At 33.7% G+C, this 21,857-nt stretch overlaps 2 protein-coding genes across 2 annotated transcripts; both read left to right on the forward strand.

Annotated features, from left to right (window-relative positions):
- The first annotated feature begins 5,165 nt into the window (after positions 1-5,165).
- Positions 5,166-5,980, forward strand: LOC140047575 (peroxynitrite isomerase THAP4-like). The gene is made up of 2 exons (XM_072092615.1): positions 5,166-5,522; positions 5,903-5,980. Exons 1-2 carry the CDS (start codon positions 5,166-5,168, stop codon positions 5,978-5,980), a joined length of 435 nt encoding a protein of 144 aa, XP_071948716.1.
- A 4,068-nt stretch (positions 5,981-10,048) lies between these two features.
- Positions 10,049-20,636, forward strand: LOC140047576 (uncharacterized). The gene is made up of 3 exons (XM_072092616.1): positions 10,049-11,327; positions 11,800-14,048; positions 20,534-20,636. The coding sequence occupies exons 2-3, from the start codon at positions 12,865-12,867 to the stop codon at positions 20,634-20,636; spliced, it is 1,287 nt and encodes a 428-aa protein (XP_071948717.1). The 5' UTR covers positions 10,049-11,327; positions 11,800-12,864.
- The last annotated feature ends 1,221 nt before the right edge of the window (positions 20,637-21,857 follow it).

The following is a 21,857-nucleotide window of genomic DNA, read 5'->3' on the forward strand; positions in this document are numbered from 1 at the left end:
GAATTGCGCCAATGAGACCCATGTTAACGTCATTCTGACAACTATTTGTGAGGTTCGGGTATTTGAAAAGAAAGTACCATGATAGTGGCTTGAACCCAAGCGTAAAATGTGCGGCAACCTTCATCTTAGTTTGTACAAATGCAGCATTCCATAGCAACACTACAAAAACAAATTTCTGCCCTGACAAAAATCAGAAAGGACAACCGGCGTGAGGTCCGGTTGTGCTATGGCTATAAAATACCCATATAAAAAGGTTTTGCTTCCAGATTCCTAAAACGAGGGACCGCTGCCACAGCAGTAGGCAGCGTAAGGCGATTACCACCATTGGTAGGTCCAACGAATACCATGATGGTAAAGATCAATGGAGCTGATACTTGATACTGGCTTCCAAATCACAACTATTACTATCGACACTTTAAAATCTATTTTTGGACACACAGATTACAAACTCAACCATCTTCTTTGGCAAGCGGAGAATCAATACCTCATTTAGGAACAGCCACTGTGGATATTGAATTTAGCGGTGAGAAATATTGTTCTGTTCCTTTTTTTATTGAAAATGAATTTCGAAAAAAATGTACCTGTTCTTATTGGCACTAATATTCTTCACTTGCATTCTAATTTTAATCAAGCGCAAAAAGAAAATTCATCATTGTTAGGAGAACAAATTAATGTAGGATGTTCTGTGCTGTGGTATAGCAATTCCTGTGGTACAGTGTTAGTTGAGCCAATGTGTTCCAGTACTCTTAATGAACTATTAATTGGAAGCTCTATCTATATATATAAAAGGCAAACACAAAAATGTTGTCCTCTATGCACACCGTCATACAACATCCGATCGGTGTGAATTCTGCAATCAACATCAATCTTGCAACAGAGATGGTTATGGGCTATATAAAAAGTAGGTAAACAAAATATTTACTGCATTATGACTTATTAAATGTTAAAAAAATTACCTCTGGACCAAAAGGCTATAAAATGTGGTATTTCCAGAGGGCTTCATTCAAAACTATAAAAGCAGTAACGGCGAAAACGGCACCATTTATTATATATAGGCCTGCATGTATTTACCCCAATCATTACCAGCGTATGTGTAAGGTAGTCATAAAATTAATCCTACATTTTGTTTCATAATACCTTTTAGTGTGCCTCTCCTGTTACGCCGAGATCGGGATAGACACTGAAACATGCGGTTTACATTTTATTCACTGTAAGTATTGATAGACGGTCTGTTTATTTTAAAATTTGAATTATTCGTATGTAGTCATTATTAAGCCACATAAAGTTTTTTCTACATTCCAGTGTTTTACTACGAATGGTTCAGACCAGTCAACAACAGACAACCCATGTATGTTCTGCTGAAGTTATTGCTTTTCAACAGCAATATACAGATGCAAAAATATCTCAATTGGAAAGAAAGCTAAAAGAGTCTGGGGCAGCTTTAGCCCTCTTTAATGATGACAATTTAGATTCATTAAAAACTAACTCGCCTAAGAAATTTAAAGTGGAAATAAATGAGAATGTAATAAACGAGAATGTAACCAACTAAACTCAGTGTATAAAAAGTCTTTATTAGTTCTTTTTTTTTTTTTTTTTGTATTTATCAAACTTTCTCCATCGCACCCACAATTACTGTAATTACTTGGTACATATAATTCCTTATCTGTTTCTCCTGAGAGTTAGGAAATTAAATGTTACTTCTCCCGAAATTCTAAACGGAGATTTCCCCAAAAACAAATCATAACCAACATTTTAACGGGTCCGTACAAATAATGAAGATGTTTTCATTCCAAAAATCCCAATTATACCAAAAGATCTTCCGCTTTGAGTTTCGGCATCTACAATTTCCATCCAGTCGGCCTGTGCTCAACATATATCAGGGACAATCTCTCACCGTAGCAGGACTGAATTTAACATCGCCATGTTTTTCACAATAATGGTCAATTGTATGTTGGTTGTTCCAGAGTTGGATTATCAAAATCATTGTATATACTTACCAAGCTCAGTATATTATTTGATATTGACTTATTTCATTGGTATTACTATTAATATTAGGCTGGTTACTTAAAACATTCATCAATAAAAATTGATAATTTATAAGTTGATAATTTATGTACAGTAGTCAGCAAATTATAAGCCAAGCACCGAATATGGATTTAACAAAATCTGATACGTTATATGAACATCACTCTAATTGACAATCTTCCGATTACCATTTCGACGAATACCCCCAGCCGAATACTCTGCAGTTCATGATGAAATCAACAAAATGTTCGACTCGGACGTTATTACACCTAACCACAGTCCTTATGCTTCACCTATGGTTATTTTGTATAAAAAGGATGGTTCGTTAAGACTTTCGAAAATTAAATTCCAAAACAATTAGGGATGCTTTCTCCATTCCTAGATTTTTTTAAGCACTGGACGCTTGGGGTTCATCACATATTTTTCAACTTAACAAGTGGCTATTGGCAAGTTGAGGTGGCCGATGCCGATAAGCAAAAGACTGCCTTTACAACGCCAATGGGACTTTTTCAATTTAACAGAATGCCTTTCGGGTTGCAAAATGCACCAGCAATGCACCAGCAAATGAGTAGTGCATATTGAAGGCAGATTGAAAGACATATTTTGTATGAAATCTAAACTTCAAAAGCGAAATGACACCTTGCGACAAAAAAAAAAAAAAAATCAATTATTATTTTAAAAATAAAAGTACCGCGTAAAAAGCTGTTTACTTGAACAAAACAAGTAGGAAGTAAAGCGATTAAAGATTGGAGTAAAAAAGGAAGGAAGCATAGCAAAATTAATCTAGAAAGGCAATTAAAGTATCATTAAAGGAAATCAAAGGTTGTTAGCAAAGCTATTTATGATAAATTTCTCATTAAGTGTGAGCTACTACAAACAACAGTGACTGAAAATAAGCATGAGATGACCAAACAAGACAACAAGAGAAGTTAGAAGATGCCTTAAGTTATTAAATGGGTATTAGTAAAACTTTCAGTAATGATACCAGGGAGCTTGTATATAACATAACATTGATAGACTCTGGTGTACCGACCAACCAAATAGAACAACTAATTGTAAATGTCGCCGTACATTTGGGAAAACTAATAAAAGCTTAGCGTTATTTCACCCTAGTTAATAAATTAACTAGGGTGTGGGACTCTTCCAGTGGTCCTTTTATACACCATTCTATTTGGGCTGATTAGAAACAGCGCCGCCAACGGTTATGAAAATGTTATAGCGTCGCTGGGGTACAACGATCGCGTCCCTTAGCATATTCAGTAATGATACTAGGGAGCTTGTATATAACATAACATGATAGACTCTGGTGTACCGACCAACCAAATAGAACAACTAATTGTAAATGTGGCCGTACAATTTGGGAAAACTGTAATAAATTTGCCAAAATGAGGATCAGTTGAAAGTATGGCCTGAGAGCTTAGCGTGATTTCACATTACCAGACTGCCAATTTTATGCTGCATGAGTCGGGTTTGATGCGACAACCCAAGAAGAAATGCATTTAAAGTAAAGTAATTGCTTTGGATGAACTGACAGGTGGCATGCATGTGGATTATGCAGATCAAATTAATGAATTTTGTGAGCCAAACAGCAATTGTGAAACCAAATGTTGCAAAAAATGTTGTTTTACTCGCGAAATTGGCTGATACATCTCACTTCCGCTGGACGTGTCAACAAAGAGTGAAGCATGCAACCAACCATGAATAAATCAAATGATAACCGAGACACGTGATTATCAATTTTGGGGAAATCCAAGTTTTAATTAAATACATGCTTTGATTACACAGTGGCCTGTTTTAAATTCAAACTTATTATTTATTTAGCTATAATCAACCTGTTACGGCATGCATGCCTATTCGATGTCTGGGGAATTTTCCTGTGATGAGAAATTGGACTATAATGGCTAATTACGGCCTACATTTTAATTTTTAATTTTATAAATAAATTAAATGGGTATTAGTAAAACTTTCAGTAATGATACCAGGGAATTTGTATATAACATAACATGATAGACTCTGGTGTACCGACCAACCAAATAGAACAACTAATTGTTGCAACGTAAAACCTGGGAACCTGATAGGAACTTCCTATCAGTCCGTAAATAACCAGGGTGTGGGACTTTTCCGGTGGTCCGCTTATTAGACGGAGCATACGTCTTGCGATAAGCCGAGCATCTTGCTCATTCTATGAACTACAGCGCAAGGTGGTGTTTGGTATGTTTTGCAGGTTGGGGAGGACAGGCAATATGGTCCTAAAATGCATTTATGATTTTCATCTTCCATTATCCAAACTACATGGTAGAAGGATGAAGTTATTGTATTAACCATGTGACTATGAGGCGTCGATTTATTTATATATATTTTTTTCTTTGTATTTAAAATAATGTTAGACACTTGTAATTTGTTCTTGAGCTATGGAGAATTTTGTACTCTGTATTTCTTTTTCCGAAATAAAAGATGAAATGAATGAAATATATAGAGTTCTAATAGCATTTCCAACAATAAAACCTCAATTTTAAATAATTGACAAGCCTTGTGTTGCGAAATGTACTGAATTGATGCATGCCTTGCATCAATAATGTCTGTACTGCGTCAACTAGTACGGCCAACCAAGAATACCAAACCAAGCCCAGGATACAATTGTCATATGGCTGCCCGTCCATCGAAAACTACTGGATAGAAACAAATAACATCATCAAAAAAAAACAGAAACAGTTGTAATTGGTAATGTTTTTTATATTCATAATTTGTATTGAAACCTTATTTTTTGTTCAAACAACAACATTTGAAAAAGCGATCACAACAAGCTAAAGGGAAAATGAAATGAGAATGTCCAATTTGAAAAAAAACCAAGAGAATATATAGATAAAATTACAAATAGCAGCCCGTCAATGATTTTTTTCCTGTTCGAATACGTTAAAAATTGTATATAACGGATTTAAATTCACAATTATAGCTCAAATATAGCGACTAAACCCCGCCTCCTTTACAGCCTCGCTTTCGCGTTGCATGTCCATGACGTCATGTAAGAAACACGTTACCGATTGTCATTCTTTTCATGCACTGTTTAGCCTGCTACCGCTCTATAGTTTTCTCATTGTTAATACAATAATAGCTTTTCACACCACTATTGTTCAGGAATAATGCCTCGTTGTGTTGCTGCAAATTGCAGTAATAATCACTTCGATTCTGTAAGTTTTCATAAATTTCCAAAGGATGCGGAGATTCGTAAACTTTGGACTGCCGCCGTTTCCCGCACAAGACTTAATTTTACCCCGTCGGACTACTCTGTACTGTGCAGCAGTCACTTTACTGAAGAGGATTTCGTGGTTCGCTTCAGCCTCTCAGTTGAATTGGGTGTTTCTGGGAAACACAGTAGAACATTAAAAAAGGGAGCCGTACCCTCAAAATTTCCAAAGCCTGCCACACCTGGAAATTTACCGCAAAATCCAGCCAAGAAGAGGAGATCCGGGGTATACGAGAAGAGAAAACGAGCACGGGTGAGTTGAGTTAATGAATTGAACAATGAATGAATTTATCCTGTATAATAATATTATCGTACCGGCGTAGCCCTCTCCCTCCTACTAGGCATAGCTAGGCCTAGGAGACCTAGGCCCTAGCATATAGGCCCTGCCTAAGTATTATTATATATAGCCTAGTACCGTACCACCATACATGCCCTGCCTGGGTAGTGGGTAAGGCTTTTAATAATTACCTATATACCTAGACCTAGCTAGGCGGCAAAAATGGAATCGTTTTGATGACAGCCAACTATGATACAGGGCTGAACACAGAACAGAGGTGATCATATAAAGTAATACTGTAATTGTTGATAAAATTTAATATGTGAATTTTATTCATCAAAGCAATTTTTTGTTAGGTTGTAAAAGACATCTTAGTAGCATCTTCTTCTACTGCAACTAAACAATGTGTCGATGTCAATAATAGATATGAGTGATGAAATGACTGAAACAACAAGCGTTGCAGTTCAAACTGATGCCTATGACGAGTACTGTGGTTGCTGTATTGAGAAAGTCAGGAAGACGATGGAGTGTTCTTCATTCCAGTTTGTCCCTAAAATGGCAGACAAAGGTATTTTCTTTTTTAACTAATCATTATTAATACTAACTTTAACATGTTGTTCTCTCTTTTTCTCCTTTCAAACTACATGGATGCAGACTACGTTTATCATAGATTAGTAAATCTGCATTCAACTACGGGCACAAGCCATGTACACGGTACATTTAGCATTCAACTACGGGCACAAGCCATGTACACGGTACATTTACCTGCTAATCATAAAGCAATAACAATGAACTAATAATGTGTCCATAGCAAATACCAATAGCGACCCACCAATGTACATATAATATGTATCCAAAACCATTTTCTGTAAAATAACATGGATTTATTTTTATTTATTATTATTCTTATCAAAAACAGGTATGCAAATATTTTCTGAAGAAGAACACCCACACCCGAGTCAATCCACAGCACCGCAAATGTGTGAAGGAGCCACTAAGGACGACACTGAAGATGACATAGATGATGATACAGAAGATAGTGATATCGAGGAGGAACAACAATGTTAAATAATCGACAAGCCTCATGTTGCGAAATGAACTTGCATCTTCTCTTGCATCAATAATGTCTGTTGCGTCAACTAGTATGGCCAACCAAGAATACCAAACCAAGCCCAGGATAAAATTTTCATATGGCTGCCCGTTCATCGAAAACTACTGGATAGAAACAAATAACATCATCAAGAAGAACAGAAACAGTTGTAATTGGTAATATTTTTTCATAATTTGTATTGAGACCTTAAATGTATAATGAAAAGATGAAAATGTATACATTTTATTGTGTAAACACGTCAAGGAATAATATTAAAACTAGGCTTATATTGCCTTATTTTGAATAATAATGAAGTATTTATGTGACTGTCCATACAGGAAATGGCAGAAACGACTCACCAGGTCACAGTTCCCAATACCTGACCTACACCTTAATGGATCATGATTCTCAAGATATTCTAGCACAACATATTGTTGAAAAAAGAAAAGCAGACTTGAAGAGCCCAAACATGGAATTGCTGGGATTAATAAGGTGTCTGTCATCATTGCATGATAAAAATGTCTGTGAACTTGTTACAGATGCTCACATCCAGATAGCTGCGTTTATGCGTCAATTTTTAATTATACGATACAATACAAGGAAAGTTTATTACACTCTCAAATCAAACATTTGAAATTGAAGTTTAACAAAAATAATTATGAAAATATATAAACATTGTAGTATAAAAATATAGTTTAAAAAATATGCCATTGTTTTAATTGAAGGTTTAATAACACTACAAATCTAATGTCTATAATTTGTATTATAGGATGACATTATAATACGAATGAAAAGACCATTAAACACCAGTTTGATGTCTGGCATGGGAGCAAGAATTTGGTAAAGAAGTTGTCTGAGGTATGTTGCATTGTCAATTTTATATACTGTATTGGTTTTTACATTATAACAGACGAATTAAATAATAAGCATCTCAAATCACTGGAATTCTGAATTGTCCAATAACTTTGAGCGCCATTCCTAGTTTGCTTGTTTATTTGAATTGTGAAGAATGTACAACCTGCAGTCTTGTTAGGGGGTCAAGTTTAAAGTATCATACTAATTTGACCTCCTTTCACACTTCTTTGTTTTTTTAAAGTACAAGTATCTCTATATATTTTATTAGTTTGATTACCTTATTGTTTATTACTATGATACCTGTTATCATTGTTTCACATAACTTTGTATTACAAAATAATTACCAATTAATATAAAAACAAAATAAAAACAAAATAAAAACACATGCCAAAAAAAAAAAATATTTTATACATATGATCTCATACAAGGTTTTATTTTAGGTACAGTTTCAAAGCAAGAAATCGTTTAGCTGCCTTAGATTTCCAAATGCACAAAGACAGATTACAGTGAGATGCAGATGGAAACCCATTGTAAGAATATTTATTTTTCTTTATTCTAGGAAGTTTGAACACAACAAATGCATGAAATATGTAATACAACAAATACACAAGAAAATACAATTACAATACAATGTGGATAATAAACAAAACAAAAGTTCTTTTTAAATCCAAAAGCTGAACATTATCATAAAGTTTTTCATTTTCAACGTCCTGGGAGGATACTTGATGGTATGCATACATCAAAGGCTGAAGCATTAATTATGGTGATGAGCTTTGCTATGAGACACTGCCTTTCGTTAGTTGCATTAGTTGACTTGCTAAAACTCATCAATGAAATATTTGGACGAAATGTTTTGCCGTCTTCAAAGCATCTTTTTAACAAGATTTTTAATCAACCAATACTGTATTAATACATTGACTATCAGATATGAAATATTAATTTTCTTTGTCAGATGGCACAAGTACTACAACAAAAAATCATTATTCAGTTGGTCTGCAGAGAAGGTCTTGGTTGAAAAGGATATTGCATATATACAAGAAATACAGGAACAAGTCATAGAGCCCAGACATCAAGACAATGACAGTATGTACAGAAAAATGGAAAGGGAATCTGACGATCCATGAGGCAGACAATTGCCAAAATACTACCACCAACTACGACAGATTTGGTGAAGAAACATAAATCTAGATTTGATAAGCGACTAGTCCATTGTTGGAACTACTACTCTACTCTAGGCCTACATATTTTAGTTAGTATAGGTTAACGATTTTTTTAATCAGTAAGTTAGCTGATAGTGACAGTAAAATATGAGCTCCCTCTCCCTAAACTATAGGAATGTATTCTTCACCTTGAGACGCCTTTAGCTATTGTGATTGTAACTTTTTAACAAGACCTTGACAAATTTTGTTGACTAATTGTTGTTGAAAACACCAATGGTAAGAACAACAACTCTAAAAGGTTGGGGATTTGATTTCCTTGGGTTTGAAGAAAGAGATGGTATTGTGAAAGAAAGAAATGGCGATGGGCCATCGGAACTTAAAAATTCATGGCAGTTTTAAAGATGGCTCCAATCATAGAGATAATGCAATGAACTTTTGTGTCCTTTAAAAAATTAATATACATTTCAAAAGTTGTTAAATCATGCATTTAAACCAACCAAATCAGTTTTTAATACCAAATTTAAATTTGTTCTTTTAATTGCAAAACCCCAACAAAAAGAGTAAAGTAATAATCTTCAGCCAAAATCAACAGTAACAGATGAGCAAATCTTGGAAAATGTCTACTTTCTGATGTATTGGCAACAATAAAAAGAAATCCCTTGTTTGCGGTCTCTCAGAATGAGAAAGAGCTGAGTGACTTTATTGAACGTGTAAACAACTGAGGAAATTAATGCAAGTTTAAGCAAGTTTTAAATAGACCTCTGTACTAAAATTATCAAGGTAATTGAAGAAATTGAAAAAATTGGCACACAGTCGAGTGATGTTTTGGGATTAGAAATTCACAAACTGAATTATGATAACTTAAAGCTGTCATGGAAATTGATTCTTCAGCAAGAGTGTTCGCTGAAGAATGTGTTGATAACGGAATGGCCGCCATTTACCATTTTGAAGCCTTGTATATTATCTCCTTAACGGTTTTTAGACCACCTACTGTAAGTGCATTACGATTAGTTATAAATGTGTAGGATATTTATTATTTTTTCCAACAGGTCATTCATGAACATTTAATGAGGATACACTATTTGTATCGTAACTCACCAAAAAGACTAAAGGCTGGCATACACAGTCATACATTTGTCTGTCATACACATCATACAATGTATGATCAGACAAAGTCTGATCGTATATGCCTAAATCAGACTTTGTCTGATTGCCATTTTATGTGTCTGTCAGTGTCTGATGAGAGTACTACTCATAATACATGTACAGTATTATGAATGTCTGAAGACAATTTGCTCTATTGACCAATCAGAGAACAGAGATTTTGACAGAATAATTTTTTTTTTTTTTGCAAGATGGTTGAGCGCGAGGATTTTGATATCAACAAAACAAACTCTTTGAAGAGAACCCATGTTTATGGGATGTCAAATCCCATGAATATCATAAGAAGACTCTTAAGACAGCAACCTACAGTAACATTGTTGAACGGTTGGAATCAGAAGGTATGTTTAAAGCTAGGCCTATACTATACTATAGCCTAGACTTGTTTGTAGGCACTAGGCCTAGGCTAGAACTAAATTTTAAAGCCTGTCAGAAGTGCTTCAGTTCACTTAAAAGCAAATGAAACCGAAAACTAGGGCAGGCCCACCAGGGCCGTCTAGGCCTTGTAGTAGTACGCTGAGCAAGGCCTACTTAGGTTAGGCCTAGGAAGGAGGCCTCCTACTCCAGTGTCTAGAAGGCCCAGTTTGCTAGGTGGGTAGGGCTTACAACTAGCCTAGGCCTAGGCAGGCCTATAATAGGCTATAATTTAAATATCATGTCATCCATAAATCATCATAATACTGTTTAATTATAATACTGTTTGGCCTAGCTAGTCCTCCACTAGTTAAATGTAGAGAAGGCCTACTAGTAGTAGTCTAGTAGTAGGCCAAGACTACGGTAGCTTAGTGCGTACAGTAGACTATAGAAGTAAAAAAACACATTTAACAAAACAAATTATTATTACTATTTGTATAGGCATGTGTCTATACTAGGCAAGATCTTTATTTTTGTTCTGTTTATGAATATTTATACTTTAGTATTATTAAAACAAACTAGTACTGTATTACTAAATGCAATTCATATTTAACAATAGGGTCATTCCATGCCAACTCAACAAATTTTCTGAAAATCATGGCTGGGTACCCCCTCAGATTTCCTTAAAAACTTACATATAATATGCAACTATATGTCTCACGAACACACCAACAATTTCAGTTGCCAACTCCAAGTCGTTTAAAAGTTATGGCCATTTGAAAATGTGTCGTCTGTAGAACACATTCAATTCACCAGGAAAAAAAAGTAGTGAGCCCTCTATCGGCCGCGAATCGTTTTTGCACACGAGACAGTGTGAACAATTACCCGGAAGCAACTTTATTTTAAAAAATAAATATTAAGTTTTTGCAAACTGGCCAATTGGAACTTTTGGTTTTATTTACTAATGAATAATTCATGAAAACCTTTGACACAGCATCTACGAACCACGTGATATTGTTTTTTTATCGACAAAGCCATTATATCTGTGTCAAACAAGGGTGAATTACACCGATGTTTTTTAAACAATTTTAGGGTATTCGAATGTTAAAATTTCGTCTAATTTGTTGAGGCTGTAATAAAACAACCTAATTTTTTGAGATGGTGGGTTTTATATTTTCTGGATATTTAATTTTTTAATAGTAGTTAATAAAAAAATCTCGTTGGTGTTATTTTTTATTTTTTTTTAATGGCTGCTTAAACATGTGCCTTTTTGGTTATTTTACTGCTGAAAATGGAACACATGGTTGTAGCTAAAATCATTTTTTTACACCATAAGATTAAAAATGTTGCTTTTTAAAATAATAAGAACGTTATATAATATATAGGAAAGATGTTTTTAATCATAAAACTTTACAAAGCCTCTTTTATTTTATTTAAAAATCAATATAGTCTAGGCCTAGTTTACTAGGCTTTAGCCTGTTATTATAGTGGAGTAGTGCGTGTATTGTTGGCGCGTGTTCATTGTCGGGCGCGCGTATTTATAGGCCTAGGCCTAAGGAAATAAAAATAAATGATTACAAATATAACTAAATAATGATTATTATTAATTTAATGTTGTTTTTTTTTTTTACAGATCACAGAGGGATGTTCTTATGGTGTCTGTATACTTCAATACAATAGAAATAGCATTAATCAACAACAATTTCTCATTAATTTACCGGCATATGTGAAACAACACATACTGTACAGTAATTTTATGGATATCTACAGATTTTTATTGCCAAAGGACATTTAATTTTTAAAAACTTGATATTTTCCTAATTTAATTATATAAAGGTTCAAGCGGAGGTTGGTTGTTGTGCGGTAATTGTTATAAAGTTTAAATGTGATTTCCAAATCGGCAATAAATAATCATTATAAATATAAATAGAAAAAGGCCTAGGCCTAGTACAAAAAAATGTTAATTTGATGCACAAAACTTGTTGTCTAATTTGTGATAATATTAAAGGTTTTATGTTAAATGGTGTGTATTTCATTTATTGTTCCATTATTTTAATAAAAAGAAGGGAATCGTGAAATGTCATTAATTATTTAGCCCCAAGAATGTATTGATTTTATAGTATTTTACCAATTTAAACAGTCCAGGCCTAGCTTGCAGATAGTCCCCCCACCCACTTCTTAATAATTTTAAGAAAAATGAAAGTTCAACACTTTATTTCAAAATTTATAAGCCCTTTGTTCTCATATTTTAAGATTATGAATCAGCCACTTAACAAGAATAACAATCGAGGGGCTAATGATGAAGCGCATCTTCCCTCATTCTCTTCGCCTAAGAAAACGATTATTCCAGCCCTGCCGCGTCTCCCTAGGCCTACGCGCACCGTGCTTTCGCTTAAAACAGACCTATATTCAACTCCTTATAGAATTTGTTTGAAAAATAACACCAAGCTTATTTTTAAGCACATCTTCACTTGGCTGCTCACCATTAAAATCGGTTAGAAAACGAGACAGGAAAGAGTATGGTAAACGAAAGTTTCAAGACTTGAAATCTGCAACAAAAAATAAAGTTTCAAAACTACTTAGTATACCTTGTGATGATCTAAGTTCCGATGAATTTGTCTGCAATAAATGTGAAGATTTGGATAAATTTATTGCACTTCTAAAAGAGAAATGTGAGACGTCAACAAGAAAAGAAAAAATGAAACTCCTCACCCTTTGTCCAACAAGTTGGTCTATAAAAAAAACAGCTGAGGAATTTCAGGTAACTCAACATTTAGTAAGAAAGTCAAGGGAGTTGAAAAAAACAAATGGTATTCTAGCAGAGCCTGATATGAAAAAGGGTAGATCACTGGGAGTGCAATTGATAGAGCGGGTAAAAGCATTTTATGAAAGCGATGAATTTTCTGGAATATGTCCAGGCAAAAAAGAATATGTTTCAATAAGGCAGGGAAACCAAAAGGAACACGTTCAAAAACGACTTCTCTTGGTAAACTTAAAAGAGCTTCATCTTGAATACCTTAAGCAAACAGGTGACAAAATTGGATTCTCCAAATTTTGTGAGTTGCGGCCAAGACAGTGTGTTACAGTAAACAGTAAAGGCATGCACTGTGTGTGTGTGTGTCAACAGCACCAAAATGTCAAACTACTGGTATCTGCAATTCCTACAGAAGACAATTACAAGGATTTGTTACAAAAATTAGTCTGTAATGTAGAGACGCGTGACTGCATGATGCTCTCCTGTAATTCCTGTCCTGGTAAAGTAGCACTGATGGAATTTTTGACAGAAAAATTTTCAGAGAATTTAATAGATATGGATGACAACATTAATTACAAGCAATGGATGCATACTGATCGAACAACAATTGTTTCCCTTCAAGCACCACTTCAGGAATTTCTTGAAATGGTTTGCAATTCATTTGACAAGCTTCGGCAACATCACTTTGTTGCAAAATCTCAAGTTGCCTATCTGAGGTCACTTAAAGAAAATATTCAGAATGATACAGCAATTGTGCTTCTGGACTTTGCAGAAAATTACAGCTTTCTGATACAAGACGCTATTCAGGGATTTTATTGGGAAAACAGCCAAGCTACGCTTCACCCATTTGTCATCTATTATAGAGAAGAGGGAGAACTTAAATGCCTTAGTACAAGTGTAATATCGGACTGTTTAAAACATGATACATCTGCAGTACATGCTTTTATATCTTCGATAATTCCATATATAAAAGAGGTGTTACCGGAAAAAACTAGACTTATTTATTTTAGTGATGGTGCTGCCAGTCAGTACAAGAACTATAAGAACCTAAGCAATCTATGCTGCCATAACAAGGACCATGCATTGCAAGCTGAATGGCACTTTTTTGCCACCAGTCACGGGAAACAGCAAAGCAAATGTATGAATGGTCAACTGAAAATATAAAAACATTAAGTTTTTTTATGTTACAAAGGAACAGGTTGAAGAAAACATGACACACTATGACCTCGATAAACGCTACACACAATCAAAGACGGTTGTCGGTACTCGATCACATCATAGTTTTATACCAGTTTCTGAAGGAACCTTACAAATGCGGAGGCTATCCTCAGATGACATATATACCACAATTCATTTGCATGAGTTTGAAGACAAATCTACAGGTCCTCAACAATCTAACATACCAATCAATCTACCGGATGAGTATCAACCTGGACAGTACATTGCATGTACTTATGATAAAGAATGGTACATTGGAACAATACTTGAAAGATCAGAAGAAAATATGGACGTCTATGTAAAATTCATGAACATATCCAAGCGCACCAATGCTCTATCTTGGCCAGCAGATTCTCTACATAATCAGTGCTATATTCCAATTCAGGATATAATCTGCACAATAAATGCTCCAGAAATACATGGAACAAGTGGTCGTCAATATAAATTGTCCTCTACTGATTATGCCAAAATTGTGGCACTTTTGCGAAATGTGTAAATACAATGTACAGTCCACATTCATTTAGACTAGACAAAAAGTAGTGAGCCCTCTAGCGGTCATTTGTGATTTCTGAGATTCATCGAAGCGCGACAACATCACCCGGAAATGATGTGAATTTAAAATTTTAATAGGGTTAAACTCTTTTAACCAATTGAAAGCCTTAAATTATAGTTCCTTATGAATAATTCATGAGAATAATTAAAGCAAGGGTTGAAGAAGCATGTGACTTGGTTTTTGGAACAGGATAGCAGTTATGATCGTGTCAGGTAATCATTGAATTTGCTCTTCTTTTTGTTAGATTTTATACGGTTTTTATCAATAATAATATTGTACATTTTTACGAAACCATAACAAAATTTTTCAATTTTTGAGTAAACGAGTGACTAAATAAAAAGTTACTATGTAATGTAAATATTCGTTTGACAAAAAATGGGCATGTTGATATTTTCAGGTATTTTTTAAATGGCGATTGAAATAGGGCGATTGAAATAGGTAAACAAATCACATGTATAACGGTGGTTTGTGCGAAGCTGGGCCTAGCCTTGATGGTCCAACGCGTACTGCGTGTTAATCAATGCGTATAAGATACACACGTAGTCGTTTAGGCCAATTTTTTTACATGTTTATTTATTAATATTAGGCCCCATTCTTATTTATTTTAATTAATGTACTGAATGTACCACACTTTACAACTCTATATAAATTAGATTTTGTACTTGTATTAAATTCAAACGTTTTATGGGATTTAAAACATCAAGCTAGGCCTTATAGTAGGCCTAGGACCACATGCTAGGTTTTTCAGCCTAATTTATCATGCAGTAGGCCTATACCACCTCTAGCCCATCTTTCAAATACATATTTAAATTAACATACTTTTTATATTTCTATATTTTTTATAGGATCTGACTCCAGAAAACATTTGCATCACTTGAAAGCGGCTATTTATGGACAGCATGTTGACATTAAAAAAAATTTGACCAGCTCTTATTAATTAAATGTCTTTTAAATTAAAGGTTTTCATTATAATGAAATGTACGGTGACAGAAATTTAAATGATTCTCATAATTGAGGTTTCTCAGTCATATATTTAATATTGAAGGTAAATAAATAAAGCTGTTTGTTATTCTTGCCTTTAGAAATAAACATGTTGTTAGTACTATATTATTAGGCCTAGGCCATTATACAAATTAAAACTAAAAAAATACAGTAATCATATTTAAGGCCTACACAGCAGTATCTTACTTGATTTGATTTTTTTCAAATATTTAATTGATGAAATAAATGAGTTTGACTTTCCAATTAGTTGCCATTTTATTAGTTTCTGTGTGTTTTTATTTATATTCTTAAAATAATTGTATACAACAACTTTAAAGTATTGCGCAGAAGTGATCAAATTATAGTAGGCCTATTTGTATGTTATTGTCGCTTAAAATTATGCAGTTAAAGCATTTGATTTTAGGGTGACAGAAACGGTTAGGCAACAAAAGAAATAAATTTGGGAATTTTGTTATGCGGTAAAAACAATTAAACATAATTTACCCCTAATGCATGTAAATGTAGAAAACATTGCTTATGTTAGCGCAACCGAAACTCGCTACTGGGAATAGAGCCTGCAAAAGCGACGCGTACACACCTACTCGGGCACCGGCGGAGCGCGATCAATAGTAAATATACCCGATTTCAAATGATCATAAAATTCTTTTAAAAAATATCAACATTTTGATTTTTTGAGGATTAAAAGTAAAGATATTGAAATTTAACATAATATTTACAAATATGTATTTAAAAATTCGGAAACAATTTTAGCGTGATATTAAAACAAAGTTTTTAGAGTTCCGCGATTTCCTACGCAGGATTTGTTTGTTTTCATTGTTAATGGGCGAATGTTACCTAAACTAGAATCGTTATAAATCTTTTAAATTTGTATTATAAGTAATTTCTTTAGTATTCTTAGTAACATCGAATGTCTCTAATTAACTAGCAGATATTTATACTAACTATTGTTCAATAATAAGCGTGTATGAAGTGAAAATCTATAGTAATAATGTTCTTAGTCAGTTCGTCTCGCTCGCGTGAAGTCTTCGGGTTTCTCAATACAATTCTCAGCGGTAAAGATAGGCTCGCGCTAATGTTTAAATCAAAAGCGCTCTCAAAACACTTTTTGTCCAAAATTCGCAATATGACGTGAGTGTGAGTCTAATAAATACTTCAATAAATAATGTACCTCCTGCATTTGATTCATTCTTTTGGTTTACTGTATTATCTTAAAAACTAAACATTGTATCATTTTGGAGAAGCTAGCTACTGTGTTTCAGTATACATGCGAAGAGAGAGAGATACATTACTTGATAATGATCAAATCTGTGCACATTTTGAGCACTTGTATCTTTAAAACTATTGATTTTGTTAATTTAATGATTGCAAAAATGGATCCAGGATCAAAAGTTTTGCTAGGATAACAAGTTGTGATGTTCTAGGGGTTTTAGTATAAAACTTATGTTCATTTAAATATCGCGATCACACTCACGTCATATTGCGAATTTTGGACAAAAAGTGTTTTGAGAGCGCTTTTGATTTAAACATTAGCGCGAGCCTATCTTTACCGCTGAGAATTGTATTGAGAAACCCGAAGACTTCACGCGAGCGAGACGAACTGACTAAGAACATTATTGCTATAGATTTTCACTTCATACACGCTTATTATTGAACAATAGTTAGTATAAATATCTGCTAGTTAATTAGAGACATTCGATGTTACTAAGAATACTAAAGAAATTACTTATAATACAAATTTAAAAGATTTATAACGATTCTAGTTTAGGTAACATTCGCCCATTAACAATGAAAACAAACAAATCCTGCGTAGGAAATCGCGGAACTCTAAAAACTTTGTTTTAATATCACGCTAAAATTGTTTCCGAATTTTTAAATACATATTTGTAAATATTATGTTAAATTTCAATATCTTTACTTTTAATCCTCAAAAAATCAAAATGTTGATATTTTTTAAAAGAATTTTATGATCATTTGAAATCGGGTATATTTACTATCGATCGCGCTCCGCCGGTGCCCGAGTAGGTGTGTACGCGTCGCTTTTGCAGGCTCTATTCCCAGTAGCGAGTTTCGGTCGCGCTAACATAAGCAATGTTTTCTACATTTACATGCATTAGGGGTACATTATGTTTAATTGTTTTTACCGCATAACAAAATTCCCAAATTTATTTCTTTTCTTGCCTAACCGTTTCTGTCACCCTAAAATCAAATGCTTTAACTGCATAATTTTAAGCGACAATAACATACAAATAGGCCTACTATAATTTGATCACTTCTGCGCAATACTTTAAAGTTGTTGTATACAATTATTTTAAGAATATAAATAAAAACACACAGAAACTAATAAAATGGCAACTAATTGAAAAGTCAAACTCATTTATTTCATCAATTAAATATTTGAAAAAAATCAAATCAAGTAAGATACTGCTGTGTAGGCCTTAAATATGATTACTGTATTTTTTTAGTTTTAATTTGTATAATGGCCTAGGCCTAATAATATAGTACTAACAACATGTTTATTTCTAAAGGCAAGAATAACAAAAACCTTTATTTATTTATTTACCTTCAATATTAAATCTATGAGAAACCTCAATTATGAGAATCATTTAAATTTCTGTCACCGTACATTTCATTATAATGAAAACCTTTAATTTAAAAGACATTTAATTAATAAGAGCTGGTCAAATTTTTTTAATGTCAACATGCTGTCCATAAATAGCCGCTTTCAAGTGATGCAAATGTTTTCTGGAGTCAGATCCTATAAAAAATATAGAAATATAAAAAGTATGTTAATTTAAATATGTATTTGAAAGATGGGCTAGAGGTATAGGCCTACTGCATGATAAATTAGGCTGAAAAACCTAGCATGTGGTCCTAGGCCTACTACAAGGCCTAGCTTGATGTTTTAAATCCCATAAAACGTTTGAATTTAATACAAGTACAAAATCTAATTTATATAGAGTTGTAAAGTGTGGTACATTCAGTACATTAATTAAAATAAATGAGAATGGGGCCTAATATTAATAAATAAACATGTAAAAAAATTGGCCTAAACGACTACGTGTGTATCTTATACGCATTGATTAACACGCAGTACGCGTTGGACCATCAAGGCTAGGCCCAGCTTCGCACAAACCACCGTTATACATGTGATTTGTTTACCTATTTCAATCGCCATTTAAAAAATACCTGAAAATATCAACATGCCCATTTTTTGTCAAACGAATATTTACATTACATAGTAACTTTTTATTTAGTCACTCGTTTACTCAAAAATTGAGGAATTTTTTTATGGTCTCGTAAAAATGTACAATATTATTATTGATAAAAACCGTATAAAATCTAACAAAAAGAAGAGCAAATTCAATGATTACCTGACACGATCATAACTGCTATCCTGTTCCAAAAACCAAGTCACATGCTTCTTCAACCCTTGCTTTAATTATTCTCATGAATTATTCATAAGGAACTATAATTTAAGGCTTTCAATTGGTTAAAAGAGTTTAACCCTATTAAAATTTTAAATTCACATCATTTCCGGGTGATGTTGTCGCGCTTCGATGAATCTCAGAAATCACAAATGACCGCTAGAGGGCTCACTACTTTTTGTCTAGTCTAAATGAATGTGCGATTGTAGCAATATATGCACACTAATTATGCACTTGAGCCATTTTTGCCTATGTATATCTCTTAAACTATTCATTTTGTTACTTTGAATGTTGCAGAAATGGATTCAGGGTCAAAAGTTTTGCTAGGATAACAAGTTGTGATGTTCTAGGGGTTTCAGTATAAAACCTATGTCCATTTAAATATCGCGATTGTAGCAATATGTACACACTAATTATGCGCTTGAGCCATTTTTGACCACGTATATCTCTTAAACTATTCATTTTGTTACTTTGAATGTTGCAGAAATGGATTCAGGGCCAAAAATTGTCTAAAATTGAATGTATTGAAAGCACTAGGATATAAAATGCTGAAATTATGATCTTCCGAAAATTGACGATAGTACGTTTTACATTGAAATTGCTACAAATATACACAAAACGCCTACATTTCATAGTCATATTTGGACATGAAGGAATAAAGACACCAAACTGGTATTTGGAACATAGCTGAATCATGCTTTGATAAACTTGTATGATGAGTTTCAACTTTTGGAATAATTGCCCACAAGGTCAAAGTTCAAAACGAAAAAGTAGTGATTTTTTGTATTTTGTGTCCCGAGTGACTTTTTGACACGCAGTGTACCCCTAATATGAAGTTTTAAAATGATGAACTTGTTTGTATGGATATATTTCCTACCATATATTAATATTGTATAGGAAAAAATCAATTTACAAATGTATTTTCATATTTAAATAAGGGGTAAAAATTGCCGAAATTGTTTGAGACAAAATAAATTGGGGTCTCTAGGGACCAAAATCTCGGTGTACAGTGTAGATGTATTGTCGACATTATATCACTACCAAATACTACCTCTTATTCTTAATACTATGGGTGTCACTGTTAGTGTCAGATTATTTAAGACTATAACAATGGTTTAATTATATTTTCATGCTCCATACAAAAATAATTATTACTTAGGTAAACATCTGTACACCATTTAATTATCCCATGTGGTTAGCCAAGGATGTACCATCAGTTTATGGCACTCTTTTCACACTTTCAAGCAAATTGAAGAACGAATTCCCATCCTTAAAGAAAATTCATTATTTCACTGATGGTTGATTGTCCTGGACAATATAAAAATAAGTACAATTTTATTAACCTATGTCATCATCAAAAAGATTTAAAGTTGTCAGCTAAATGGCACTTCTTTGCCACAGCCTATGGTAAGAGTGCCTGTGATGGTATTGGAGGAACCATAAAGAGGCTTGTAGCCAAAGCTAGCCTGCAACGTCCATTGACGATCAAATTTCCAAGAGTCATGATACTGAATTAGAACCACCACAGGAAACATCACCTATAACATTGAATGTACAATAAGTACATTATCAGCCTTACATGGCAATAGTCATAAAACGACTTCATAATGGCAATAACATAATGAAAAAGGAAAATGAAAACATTGTCTTAAAGAACAATAAATAAGTAAAAGAGGAAAATAACAATTTGCTGATCTATACAATGCCTATATGATATAATAGGTCTATCTTGAGCCTGCTTACCTTAACAGTAACAGACCAATCATGGAAACATTCCATTTATAAAAAATAGGTTTAAACATAATTAATAACAATGTCACGTTAAGTTATATACTATACTGTAATGACTTCCATTAAAACAGCATTAACTGTAAATAATAACAACAGTAATGTACTTCTATAGACCCAAGTCTACCGCTACTCGCGGTAGTCTACCGCTTTTAGTACCCATCTACCGCGCTACCGCTATCTCGACGTTTTCTACCGCATTTTGATTTTTTTACCGCATTTTCAAATTTCCCCATATTTTTGGACAAATTGATTTACGGTTACACCCAGGCTCAGCACAGGTCAACAATAGTCAAATAACCAGACAAAAGTGAGGCAGGATGTTGAAACAATGTCTATTCATGCAGTCTCCGTGGTCTATTATTGTATTTTTACTGTGAATCAATCACGTGGTAACCGGAATACGCGATTATCAATTTTGGGAGGATCCAAGTTTTAACTAAATAAACGCTTTGATTACACAGTGGTTGAGACACGTTTTTAATAGTTATTACATTTTTAAACACCCTCATAATTAATGGACCAATGTTGATCCGCTGCAAAGAACAACAGATCGCACATCGCACGAGGTTGTTGAGGCGGTGTTTTATTTGGTTTTACTGTACGATCCGATAATACGAACATGTTAAATGATTTAAAAGTCATGGATTCGCCAAGCAAGTAGGCCTACATTTAATAAAAATTTACCTAAGATTGTCGTAAGCTCTTTTGTTCAAACTTGTTATTTATATAGCAATAATCCACCCATTCCGGCATGCACGCTAGGCCTACTCCTCGATCGATTGATGTCGCTGGTGGGGAATTTCCCAGCGATAAGAAATCGGCGAAATAGCTCATAAACGGCCTACATTTCAATGTTATATAATTAATGCCAGTGTAATTACGTATGGATAAAACAATATAAAACTCAATGTTTTTCATCTGAAATATTATGTTAACTCGCGTAATGT

This window comes from Antedon mediterranea, chromosome 4 (genome assembly GCF_964355755.1).
Source record: "Antedon mediterranea chromosome 4, ecAntMedi1.1, whole genome shotgun sequence".
In the NCBI taxonomy this organism is placed as follows: Eukaryota; Metazoa; Echinodermata; class Crinoidea; order Comatulida; family Antedonidae; genus Antedon; species Antedon mediterranea.